The sequence below is a fragment of the Tamandua tetradactyla genome, chromosome 11 (assembly GCF_023851605.1).
Source record: "Tamandua tetradactyla isolate mTamTet1 chromosome 11, mTamTet1.pri, whole genome shotgun sequence".
Classification (NCBI taxonomy): Eukaryota; Metazoa; Chordata; class Mammalia; order Pilosa; family Myrmecophagidae; genus Tamandua; species Tamandua tetradactyla.
In genome coordinates, this window is record NC_135337.1 from 38,584,146 (window position 1) to 38,596,374 (window position 12,229).

General features: G+C 32.4%; 1 protein-coding gene across 9 annotated transcripts in view; it reads left to right on the plus strand.

Moving 5' to 3' along the window:
• The window catches only part of ODF2L (outer dense fiber of sperm tails 2 like), a 46,961-nt gene that overhangs the window by 3,680 nt on the left and 31,052 nt on the right, over positions 1–12,229 (plus strand). For 5 of the 9 annotated variants that reach the window (XM_077120401.1, XM_077120403.1, XM_077120402.1 and 2 more), the window contains 6 exons: positions 3,096–3,262; positions 4,115–4,247; positions 5,609–5,737; positions 9,831–9,893; positions 10,018–10,089; positions 10,970–11,086. In XM_077120401.1, the coding sequence (XP_076976516.1) occupies positions 3,153–3,262; positions 4,115–4,247; positions 5,609–5,737; positions 9,831–9,893; positions 10,018–10,089; positions 10,970–11,086 (624 nt within the window). In that variant the 5' untranslated portion in view covers positions 3,096–3,152. Of the gene's footprint in view, positions 1–3,095; positions 3,263–4,114; positions 4,248–5,608; positions 5,738–8,320; positions 8,518–9,830; positions 9,894–10,017; positions 10,090–10,969; positions 11,087–12,229 lie in introns of those variants that run through there. The other 4 variants (XM_077120404.1, XM_077120405.1, XM_077120406.1 and 1 more) reach the window with 3 other exon arrangements.

Sequence of the window (12,229 nt, forward strand, 5' to 3'; positions counted from 1 at the left end):
CATGTATGGAACAATTTAATTCTAAACTATACAGTTCTGAAACTACTATTAGGTGTTTAGAGTTCTTGGTGGTCTAGAGTAATCAAGGGAATACTTTGGTCTTGAATTATTTGTATATATTTTATACTTACAGATCAGTTGGTTTTGCTGTCAAATTCAGCCCTGCTCCCATATTATCTAATCTGCAACCTATCTTTTAAATTTAAATTCCTCTTTACTCTTTATTCATGAGAGAGAGGCATTAGCTAATTAATTATCTAAGTTAATGTCCCAGTCTTATGAAAGTGTTTGTTGTGATTATAGTAGTTTTTACTCATAACATCTATTTTCCAGCTGTGATTAGTTTTTTTTCTTCACCTATTTCCAATTTTCCTATATGCTTTTTCATTATGGAGTCTAAAATTCTATACATTAGTTCTCTGGTAGACCTTTTGCCTAATGCCTAAGATTGCAGGAGAAATGAGCAGTATTCCTACATCTACTTTGTGTTCCTTACTCAGTGTCTCAGCGAATTTTTCAGTACAGGCAGTGTGCTTTTGTTTGAAGCCAGTGGGAGCCAATTTGCCTAGAAATAGTGTTGCCAAACAAATTAGAATATACAGTATTCGTATGATTTTCTTTTTGGAGAGATTAGTTTTAAGTATGCATTTATCTGAAGCTGATTAGTTTACTTAGACCAGTTTAGGTGCTGAGAAAAGTCATGGACTATGTTCATTTTCCTGCCCATGGCCAACATCATGCTTCCCAAAGAGACATCCCTCAAATGCTTCTTGTTGATCAAAATAGAACATGGTTTAGTGAGTGTAGCTGAATCAGCATAAACCCATGACCACTCCTTGAAACAGGTTTAAGGATATGCCTTTTTGGTAGAGGACTGATAAAGTCATCCCTAAAGAGGAAATTCAATTGTTTAAACATTTGAAAATATTTAAAAATTGCTCATCTTTAAGGATTGGTTCGTTAAATAAGTGTGCAAAACGAAGTCTTTGTTTCACCTCTGACAAAGTTCTACAAAAGTACAGTACATCTGACAATAAAGATAAGACTTTTTATGCTAAAGAAAATGAATACATTGTTCTGCATACCTGTGTTCTGGGTTTTATTTTGTCACAGTGTGAAAATAGTGGAGTATCTGAAAACCTCTGAACAATCTTTATCCTGGAAAATTTCTCTCGATTATAAGGATCTGATTGTTGATAACGTCTCTGGAACATATTTGATGCTTTTATACAATTCCTTGCTTTGTGCTTTGGCAGTCAAACAATGTTTGAGCAGAACATTGGGCTAAAAGTCATTCTAAAAATCCCTGTTCACGCACGTTAGTTTTATTTGTTTATCCTTTTGGGATAAGATATAGCTGCCTGTTATAGGTGATGAGGTAGAGAAATTTTGTTTATGATTTGGTCTTATGATAAAACTTTTAGAAAAATTGTATATGTAGCTACCAGTAGCCCTCAAAGCCAAGTAAGATGTTGATCCCAAACTGAATCAAATGCCTAGCACATTTTCTACAAATTGAAGTTCACTGTCTCATTACACTGGTGTTCTAGAATTTTTATTCCACGTGTAGGGACCATTTCTTTCCTTTAATGTTCAACAAAAAGGTGAATCGAGATGAATAAATAAAAAGCAGCACGGTCTTTATGCATATTCATTAACTGCTCTCATCTTTGTCTTCTCCTTCAGTTATTGCTTACCTTTTACAAGGCCCACAGGTGCCGAAGATTCCGATATAAACAAGGCATTCCTTTTTAAGATTCCAGTCTACAGAGAAAAAAATATTTAGATAACCGAATGGGTAAAAGAGAAATACTAATTCCTTTCTGAGTGGGAGAGCTATTGCAACTGAACAAATCCAGAGATGATAGTTCTCGTGATTTCAGTGACATATACAGAGCATATATTTCTTAACTCTTAGATTTGGTTTTTCATATGATTTTGCATATCTGTTTATTTTTAATTATTCTAAATTACACGTAGCTGAAAATATTGTTACTGTCTAATAACGTGTTGCATGTTTGCAGCATTCAAATGGATCACGTTGGTCTGTTTGTATGTTATTTAGATGTTTCTTTGGGATGTCTAGTGCTGATATTTCAAAAATAGGAGCATGCTTTTTATTAACTTATATATTCTAAATATTTATTCTTGCATTGTATAAAACCTTTAGACAAAAGCAAATGAACTTTTACTCAGAAGATTTCTGAGTTGCTAACTAAGTTTTGTGAATGAACTTTCAAGCTATAATTACATATCTTCTTATAATAGTGACAGTTCTTCAGAATAATGTATTTTATAGTACAGAAATATGAAAATGAATTCGAAAGGTTACTATCTCCAAAAAACATGGAAAACTTTAAAATATTGTGTACCAATGTAAAATAAAGTCAGGAGGATACATTATCATATATTAGAATTGTGAAAACACACCTTGATGGTTGCTAAAGCTTTAACTCATTACCTAAGATGGAACAGTGGTGAAGAGATTCATAAATATTCACTTAAAATCCCCGTGTTTTTGTGAGAACAATTAGATGATTTAGTACAATTTGGAAGTAATGTCATCTGTATTTTTGTTATCACCAAAGAAATATACTAGATTGATCTGGGAAATGGGAATAAGTAAATTTAATTTTAAAAGATCAACTGTCAAAAGAGAATCCTATCTTTTTTGTAGCTGTTGTTTCCATATACTTTCAGAAGTATCTTGAATTTCCACAGATGTAGGCGTGAATAACGTACATTTCTTATTCTTTGGCTCTAATGAAACTGAAAACCATAGTTAACCCATGGTTTTTCTATCTATTATCTAGTCCTACTGGATTAAAATATTGTTGTAGTACTTCAGGGAACACATCAATAAAAGCAACAATATAAGGAAGCCCTTTGGAAACTGAATGGAAATTGGCATTTGTTAAATGGTTTGTTCTATGTAACTTTCATACTATTTTGAATTAATGTAAGTAGTAGTTATAATTTCAGTTTTTCTTTTAGCAGTTATGCTTTTATGCATCTTTAGGATCTTTATGTTATAGCATGCGGACAAAATAAGAATCTCTGCTGAAATGCTGTTTAATAACTAAAATATTTCTAAGCTTTCAGCTTATGTGAAGAAATTGTGAAAGCCGCCTATAAATCTACATACTGAATTTATGGAGAAGCCTGCAAATGATGGAAGTCATTCAGAAGTGTTTTCCCATCTTAAAAGTAGATCAGAGAAAGATTATCTACCACGGTGTGCGAGTGAAAGTCATCTCAGTGGGTAATGTCATCAATAGCAGGGGAAGTCTCATTTCAGATCTCATGTTTGGTCCACAATATGAACTATTTGAATCAAATACAGCAGTTTTTTTCTGGAGTATGTTCTTCAAATCTAGTGTTCATGTATTTATTTAATGTGATTGCAGAGTTTTTGGGGTGTTGTAGTGAAAGCAATTAAAAATGTAAGTTACCTATTAAGAATTTGTAAAGTAAAGCTTTTAAGCTGAGATAAATGAAAATATAAGTACTGGAGAGTATCAGAAACGACTAATGAGTACTAATTCATTGTCATTTGATATTGTTATATAACAAATACCTGTCATTATTTGCTTCTTTAGAATAGGAAATGCACTTGTTATTTATATAGGTCATTGATCCCCAAAATAACAATCTTAAAATACAGTTATTGTCATTGTGGATAATAATAGTCTAGCTTCTCTAGTCTGATTACTTATAAATGAATAATATTTTGTCATATTAATCATTCTCGACTTTCTGTCCTTGATTTTTAATAACAGACAGGTGACATTGTTAGCCAGCATCTTACTAGGCCCATCACATTCAGCCAGTGGTACTCATACTCTTCCTCAGTAGATGAGCCACTGCATTGTGTTCCATAAAGAAAAATAAACTGCCAGTTAAACAATGACACAGTGCTTTCTTATCCTTTGAATTTTATTTATACATATTAAAAAAGTTTCTTAAAACTTAATTAGACATAGATTTCTAATCCAAATAGCTTTGGGCTTACATAAAGTAAAATGTAGTTGAATTTAGTTAAACTTATGCATCGGAAGTATAACTATTTTATGTGACTAATTTAACTTAAATTTTATTTGTGTATATGAATTAGCCTGAAGCAAGACATCGAAAATGAAAAGACTGAATTGGAAGCAACACTTAAGGAAGCTGAGTTGGCAACCTATTCTATAGAATTGCTTTTGCCATTATTTAAGGGCACGATTGAAAATATTAGTTTTGAAAATGTGAGTATTTGACTTGTGAGTGTTAATGAATAAACAGTTAGTGTAATAGTCAGAATGCATTAACCAAGGTGTCATATCCTAAATAGGTATGCTAACTGTTAGTATTTGATACGATAAATGGGAGTTTATCAATGTTCTTTATTCCTGTGTCATTCTTTTGCTAAAAGGTAATCTCAGGCTTGCATCTGCTAATGGGCTAAGCTTGAAACTGTGTATCTAGATGCTTACCTGGAATTGGTTTAAAGTCTGTTTTTCTCAAGAGTGAATTTAAAACTAAAATATTATGAGAAATGAAATGTGTTTATTTTCCATAGTGTTATGTGGAATTAAAAAAACTCTGTATTCGAAAATTTTAGCATACTAAGGCTTGAATTAGGAACAAAAAGGAGGTTATATTCTGTTGCTTTTATTCAAATCAATGCCTGAAATACTTTTAGGATTTAAGCCCTTGAATGAGTTTATTTTAATTTCATTGTATGTGCCATGTAACACCTCTGTTCTAGTTTGCTAGCTGCCAGAATGTAATATACCAGAAACAAATGGCTTTTAAAAAGGGAAATTTAATAAGTTGCTAGTTTACAGTTCTAAGGCCGAGAAAATGTCCCAATTAAGCAAGACTATAGAAATGTTCAATCTAAAGCATCCAGGAAAAGATACCTTGGTTCAAGAAGGCTGATGAAGTTCATTGTTTCACTTTCAAGTGCAAGGGCACATGGCGAACACAGTCAGTTTCTCTCTCATCTGCAAAGGCACATGGTGAACACGGTCAGGGTTCCTCTCTCAGCTGGAAGGGCACATGGTGAACACGGCATCATCTGCTAGCTTTCTCTCCTGTCTTCCAGTTTCAAGAAGCTCCCTGGGAGGCATTTTCCTTCTTCATCTCCAGTGGTCCCTGGCTTGTGGACTCTCTTCTTCGCGGTGCTGCAACATTCTCTGCTCTCTGAATTGCTCGTTCTTCAAAATGTTTCTTCTTTTATAGGACTTCAGAAACTAATCAAGACCCACCCAAATGGGTGGAGACATGCCTCTACCTAATGCAGCTTAACAACCACTCTTGATTAAGTCACATCTCCAGGGAGACGATCTAATTACAGTTTCAAACATACAATACTGAATAGGGATTAGAAGAAACAGCTGCCTTTACAAAATGGTATTAGGATTAAAACATGGCTTTTCTAGGGTACCTACATCATTTCAAACCAGCACAACCTCATTTCTTTTAATAAACTTGGCACACCTTACTGTCACTACATGCCACTACATACCAGGAAAAATGGTTCTTTGGTAAGAGTAATATTATATTTTGCTGTTTGCTTAAAACTGTGTCTTAAAATGTGCATATGGTTCTTATATTTTATCAGGCCAGTATTTCTGCATCCAATTTGAAGAAGATTTCTAAACAGAAGGAAATATTAACAAAAGATTTAGACACTTTTAAACGTGTAAAACAAGATTTCGAACGTCTACTTAGAATGACAGACTATGAACAAGTAAGGTGTCAACACTAAACGCTCGTTTAACAATGATAATTCTCCCTTAAAGGGTATATTAGTCCTCAAACTGTAGAATTGAAATATTGCTATATTTGAAATAGAAATAATAAATATTTGTTTGAAGTGGCAATGATTAAACTAATCCATACTTTTGTTTCACAGATAGTTTTATTTGAAAAAGCATGTTTTTAAATAGGAAATATATTTTTATTTCCATCTCAGAAGTTTCCATAATTTGTTATACATCATTTAACTGGCATAATAAAATAAACATTTTTAGAATTTAAGCTCCTGTGTACATTATACTTATGCATATGTACATATTCTACTTTTAGTAGTTTTATTGAGATGTAAATTATGTAATGTAGTTAGCCATTTAAAGAATACAATTCGATGGGTTTAGTGTATTCAGACTTGTGCAACCATTACCACAATTTTAGAGCATTTTCATACCTCCAACAAAGCACTCCTGTACTTTCTAGCAGTCACCTCTCTTTCCCTCTTCTCCACCCAGCCGTAGGTAACCACTAACCTACTTTTTCTAACCATTAATGGATTTGTCTATTCTGGGCATTTCATATAAATGGAATCATGTAATCTATGGTCTTTTTGATTAACTTTTTTACTTAGCATGTTTTCAAGATTGATGCAAGTGGTAGCATGTATTGTTATTTCATTCCTTTTTATTGCCAAATAATATTCCATTATGTGGCTATACATTTTATTTATCCATTCATTATTTGATGAAAATTGAGTTATTTCACCTTTTGGGCTATTTTTAATAATGCTGCTATTTACTTAAATGATTATTTACTGTAACCAAATGGGATTTATTCCAGAAATAGGGGAACATACGGAAGGGGGGTTCAACATAAGAAAATCAATCAGTGTCATACACCACATAAATAGAATAAAGAGGGGGTAAAAAACCATACAGTTATCTTAGTAGATGCAGAAAAGGCACTTGGCAAAATCCAGCACCCTTTCCTGATTAAAAAAAAAAAACAACAAACACTCAGAAATCTAGATACAGAAAAGAACATTCTCAACACAATAAAGGCTATTTATGAAAAACCCACTGCTAACATCATATTTAGTGGTGAAAGACTTTAAAATCTTTCTCTAAGATCAGGAACAAGACAAGAATGCATGTTTTTACTGCTGCTATCCAGTGTTGTACTAGAAGTTTTAGGCAGAATAATTAGGCAAGGAAAAGAAATAAAGGTAACCAGATTAGAAAGGAAGAAGTAAAACTATCTCTATTTGTATATGACATGATCTTATATCTAGAAAATCCAAAGTAACCCAGAAGAAAACTATTAGAACTAAGTAACAGTTTTAGCAAAGTGGAAGGGTACCATGCACCCTCCAAAAAAATGAACTCAGAGTAGATCAAGGACCTAAATATAAGAACTAAAACTATAAAACTCTTAGAAGATAACATAGGAGCAAATCCTAATTACCTGGGATTTTGTAATGGATTCTTAGATATGACACAAAAAGCACAAGCAACAAAAGAAACCATAGATAAATTTGATTTCATCAAAAATTAAAAACTTTTTGTACATCATAGGACATTATTAAGGAAGTGGAAAGACAGACTACATATTGGAAGAAAATAGATGTAAAACAAATATCAGATAGGCGCTTAATATCCAGAATGTATGAAGAACTTTTACAGCAAAACAACAAAAAGACAAATGACCCAATTAAAAAAGGGCATGATTAAATATTTTTCCAGAGAAGATATACAAATGGCTAGAAAGTACATAAAAAGATACTTAATATCATTAGCCATTAGGGGAATTCAAATCAAAACCACAGTCAGATGCCACTTAATACTCACATGGCTATTATTAAAGAAAAAAACAGAAAGGAACAATTGTTAGAATGCAGAGAAATTGGAAACTAATGTATTTTTGGGTGAGAATGTAAAATGGAATAGCCACTGTAGAAAGCAATATGGTGATTCCTCAAAAAGTTAAGTACAGAATTACATTATGATCCAGCAATTCCATTTCTAGGTATATACCCAAAGAAAATGAAAACAGTCTTAAACACACACTTGTACATCAGTGTTTATAGTAGTATGATTCATAATTGTAAAAAGTAGAAAACTTAAGTGTCCATCAACAAATGAATGGATAAACAAAATGTACATAGGCACAATGAAATATTCAGCCATAAGAAAGAATGAAGTTGTAAGACATGCTGCAACATGGAAGAGCTTTGAAAACATTATGTTTGGTAAAATAAGTAAGATACCTAAGGACAAATATTATATGATACCACTTCTGAGAGACATCTAGAAATACCAAATCTGCAGAGATTGAAAGTAAATTAGAGGGTATCAGGGGATGAGGAGAAGAGGAAGGGAGAGTATATTTGGTGAATGTATATATATTTTGTGACTAAAATTAATTAAAAAAAATAGTGCTACTTCGAACATTCATTTACAAGTTGTGGTATGGATGACAGTTTCATTTTTCTTGTGTATATACCTAAGAGTTGTAATTGCTGGGTATATGTATATTTTACATACGCACATACTAACATACATGTAATTTCCCTCTGAACTAGAACAAAGTTCTCTACCATTTTTTCCTGCCTCTATGCTGTTTGCATGCATAATACAATTTCAGCCCACATCATCAAACTTAGGGTAAGAGAAGTGGAATCAGAGAATACTGCCTCATATTTGAACAAAACTGATCTAGAGCTTCTGCTCAACTTTATATAAAGAAAACCAAAGCTTAATTTTATGGACATATGATCAGGTAGAGTAGATTTTGATTTTTAAAAATGTACGTTACCGGTTCGATTCCCAGTGCCTGCCCATGAAAAAAAAAAAAGCAAAAACACCTTAAAAAATAAGTTAGTAGTATTTTTCTTTTTTACTACTTTTTCTCATTTGTATCATAAAAATTATGCAAGATCAAAGCTCTTAATTTGGCATTCTTATTCTGGGTCTGTTTATCTGGGGTCCCTGAAATTTTATACAAAGTATTGTGTGCATTGACTAGAGACTTGAATTCTATATTGGTAATATTTACTTCTTTGTGATTGTTACTTCTTTTGGGATGAATGTACTTGAGGAAATGAATGTTTGTGATAGGACTAAAAGTCACCCAGTTTATTTCATGGCTACTTTTTTGTTCTTTCCTATGATGACACTTTCTTAGAATTGTAAAAATTGTCTAATATTAGGTAACAGTTCTTGTAATTAGAACTCACATCATTATAGAAGGTTTAAGAAAGTGAACAGATAACTGCCTTGACATCCTTAAAGTCACTATTAAGCACTATTAATTTTTTATATATTTTCCAGTTTTCTGTTCTGTCACTACACGTATGTGCATGTGTGTGTGTATATTGTTTTAGAAAAATAACATCATATTTTTCTCATCATTTTGTACCTTGATTTTTGTGCTTAACACTATGTGATCAATATTTTATCATATAATAAACATTTCTTCAAAAAGAAATTCTTAACCAGAGCAATGTGGATTCTTGCAGAGCTCAAGGATGGGCTTCATGGAGTTCATGAACCCTCTAGAATTCTGTGTATAATTTTACATGGTTTGGTTACATATATATGCTTTGGGATAAAGGGATTCATAGCTTTTTCAAGTTTTTCACGTATGAGTAGGAAGGATCCCTCTCAAATCAATAAATATTCTTCTGTCATCTCATTTAAAGCGACTACGTAGAATTCTGTTACAAATTTGTTGTAATTCTTGAACGTATTTCTTATTTCTAGGATTTAGGTTATTATTTTTGCCTATTCATAAATAGCACTGAGTTGAATTTCCTTTGTATACAGGATTTTTGTGTTTTATATATGTCATTGGCTTATGCTTTCTTATGCATTCTTTAGAGATCAATTTGATAAATTAATATCATAAATTATGGACAAAAATGTTTTCACTCAGTCAAAAAGCCTTCTGATGGTTTACTTTTTAAAAAATCTGAACTGTGCACATTAATTGTATGTATTAATTTCTTGAGTGATACTTATTCCACTCTACCTTTTATAGTAGGGAAATAATAGTATGTGAATATTGGTTTATAACGTCCTTTATTTTCACAGGTAGGAGACAGTTTGCCCAGCATGTTGTTAGAGAAGCTAAATGATGATGAAAATGAAAATACTGTAAGTCTTTCCTTATGTTTTGTGTCTGTTCTTTCTGACATTTTGTTGTTGTTTGTGTGCTGCTTGGTTTTATAAAATTAGCCAATATCCAGTTCAGTGTTTCTAATTCTTTTATTTGCTGAAGAAACTTAAGAAGAAGGTACTTGAAAAGGAGACCTATATCCAAGAACTTTCTTGTTTGTTTCAGAATGAAAAGGTAAGCAAATTTTGAGCTTTTGAACTCAATTCATCATTTTTTGTTTAATATTGACTCCCCCTTTCCCTTCTTCCCATTTCTATTTGGCTCCCGTATTCTCAGAAATAAATACGTAAAAGTTTCTTGAAATCCTAGATTATTTTGATATTTTCTAAGTTTTGTGTATCAAATATAGCATCTTAATTTTAAATGGTTTTTTAGATGTTAGGGTGTTTCATTGAAGGTAACTTGATGTAATTACTATAAATTAGGAACCATGTGTAAGTTTGTATTGAATTTCAGTTTGGGGCTAAATTAAGAATTTTGTTATTTGTAGAAATAATTGTATTTAAGAAGATAGATGTTGTGGTGGTTAAATTCATGCATCAACTTGGCTAGGTTTTGGTGTCCAGTTGTTTGGTCAAGTAAGCACTGGCCTTACTGTTTCTGTAAGGATATTTCAGGGATTTAAGTTCAGTGGTAAGTTGATTGCATCTATGGCTGATTATGATCTACAACAACAAAGGAAATTGCCTTCATCAAGTGGGTGACAGGAATATAAAAACCTGATGGTTTCAGCAGTCAGAAGAGAAGAAAGAATTTCCATCTCTACTTAAGCCAGCTAGCTTCTCCTGGGGAATTCATAGAAACCTTCACCAGAGTTTCCAGCTTACGGCCTGCCTGATGGAATTTGACCTTGTCAGCCCCCACAGTTGTGTGAGCCAATTCATATAAGAAAACCTCCCTGTAATTTTACATGAAATACATTTGTAAATGGGAGGGGGCAGTTTATGTGAAGTGGTACTCTGATTTTTATCAGCTTTTTAAATCATGGTTAAGTAGGAGTAAAGTTAAAGTTTTTTTTTAAAACATAAAATAACACTTTTTTTTTCTGTTACAGGCAAATGCTTTAAAAGCAAACCGTTTTTCACAATCAGTAAAAGTCGTACATGAACGACTACAGCTCCAAATTCATAAAAAGGAAGCAGAGAATGCTAAGTTAAAAGAACACATAAAGGTTGTAGATATTTATGTTTTTATAGTTTAAGGGATAAAATTAGTGAAAGGTTATAAAGCCATTCACTAATTCTGGAATGTGATGATTTTGAAGGAATTCAATTCAAGTGTTGACATATTACATATTTAATGCAAACCTTTTGATTTCTAACCCATATAAAGGTTTAGGTTCAAATCCAAATATAAAATGCTATCTCTCTTTTTTTTTTTTTTTTCTTTTTATGTGGTCAGGCATTGGGAAATGAGCCCAGGTCTCCAGCATGGCAGGTGAGACCTCTGCCACTGAGCCACCATCACACTGCCCTAAAAATGCTGTCTCTTTTTAGTATCAATCTATGAAGGATTTGTAGAGATTGAATTATGCAAAAAATACTTTTCTATTATTCAGTTAACTGTTTATGGTGGAAAATTTGTGAAATCTGGAAAATATGAAGGTGAAAAAAAATAAATCAGAAACACCGCAACCATTGTTAATAATTCAGAGTTTATTAGTCCATGTTTTTTCTACATCTATATATACTCTCAAAAATATTTAAAAATATCAGCAAAATTTTTTGTTGTTATGAATAGTTACAATTTTAAAATCAGCCTAACTTTGGCATTTAGATAATCAAATAATTTTTTATTTAAGTTTTTAACACTGTTGTTAAGGGAAATTTTTTGGTTTAAACTGAGTTGTTTAATTTGAAATCTCACAGTTACTTTAAGATAAGAATTCGAGGCTACTATGGTATAGACACAAGCTCATTGGATCTGCTATCATTTTTTGCCAAAGGAAAAGAGGCAGTGTTCTGCCTTCAGAGGTGATGTGTACAAAGACTCAAACCCCTTTGAGTAAGGACTTATAAATTTGAATTCTGTTTGCTTTTGTACTCCTGAATTACAGCAGGCATCTGCAACCTATGACACACATTTCAAGATTGAAGGAGTGGTTATTTCTTTCAATGGCAAAAAGTTTTGTCCATCAAAAGGACACTAGGCAGGCTTATGGAGAATCTTACGTTTTGCTCATTGTTTCACTACATGTTCTTTTAAGCATCCTTCTCAGGTTCCCTGTGTCCTTTGTCTTTGGTGTCCTAGGGCAATGTAAAAGAACCAGAGTTTGCATTGCATTCTTCTGTCAGTAAATATAATGAGGAGGAAT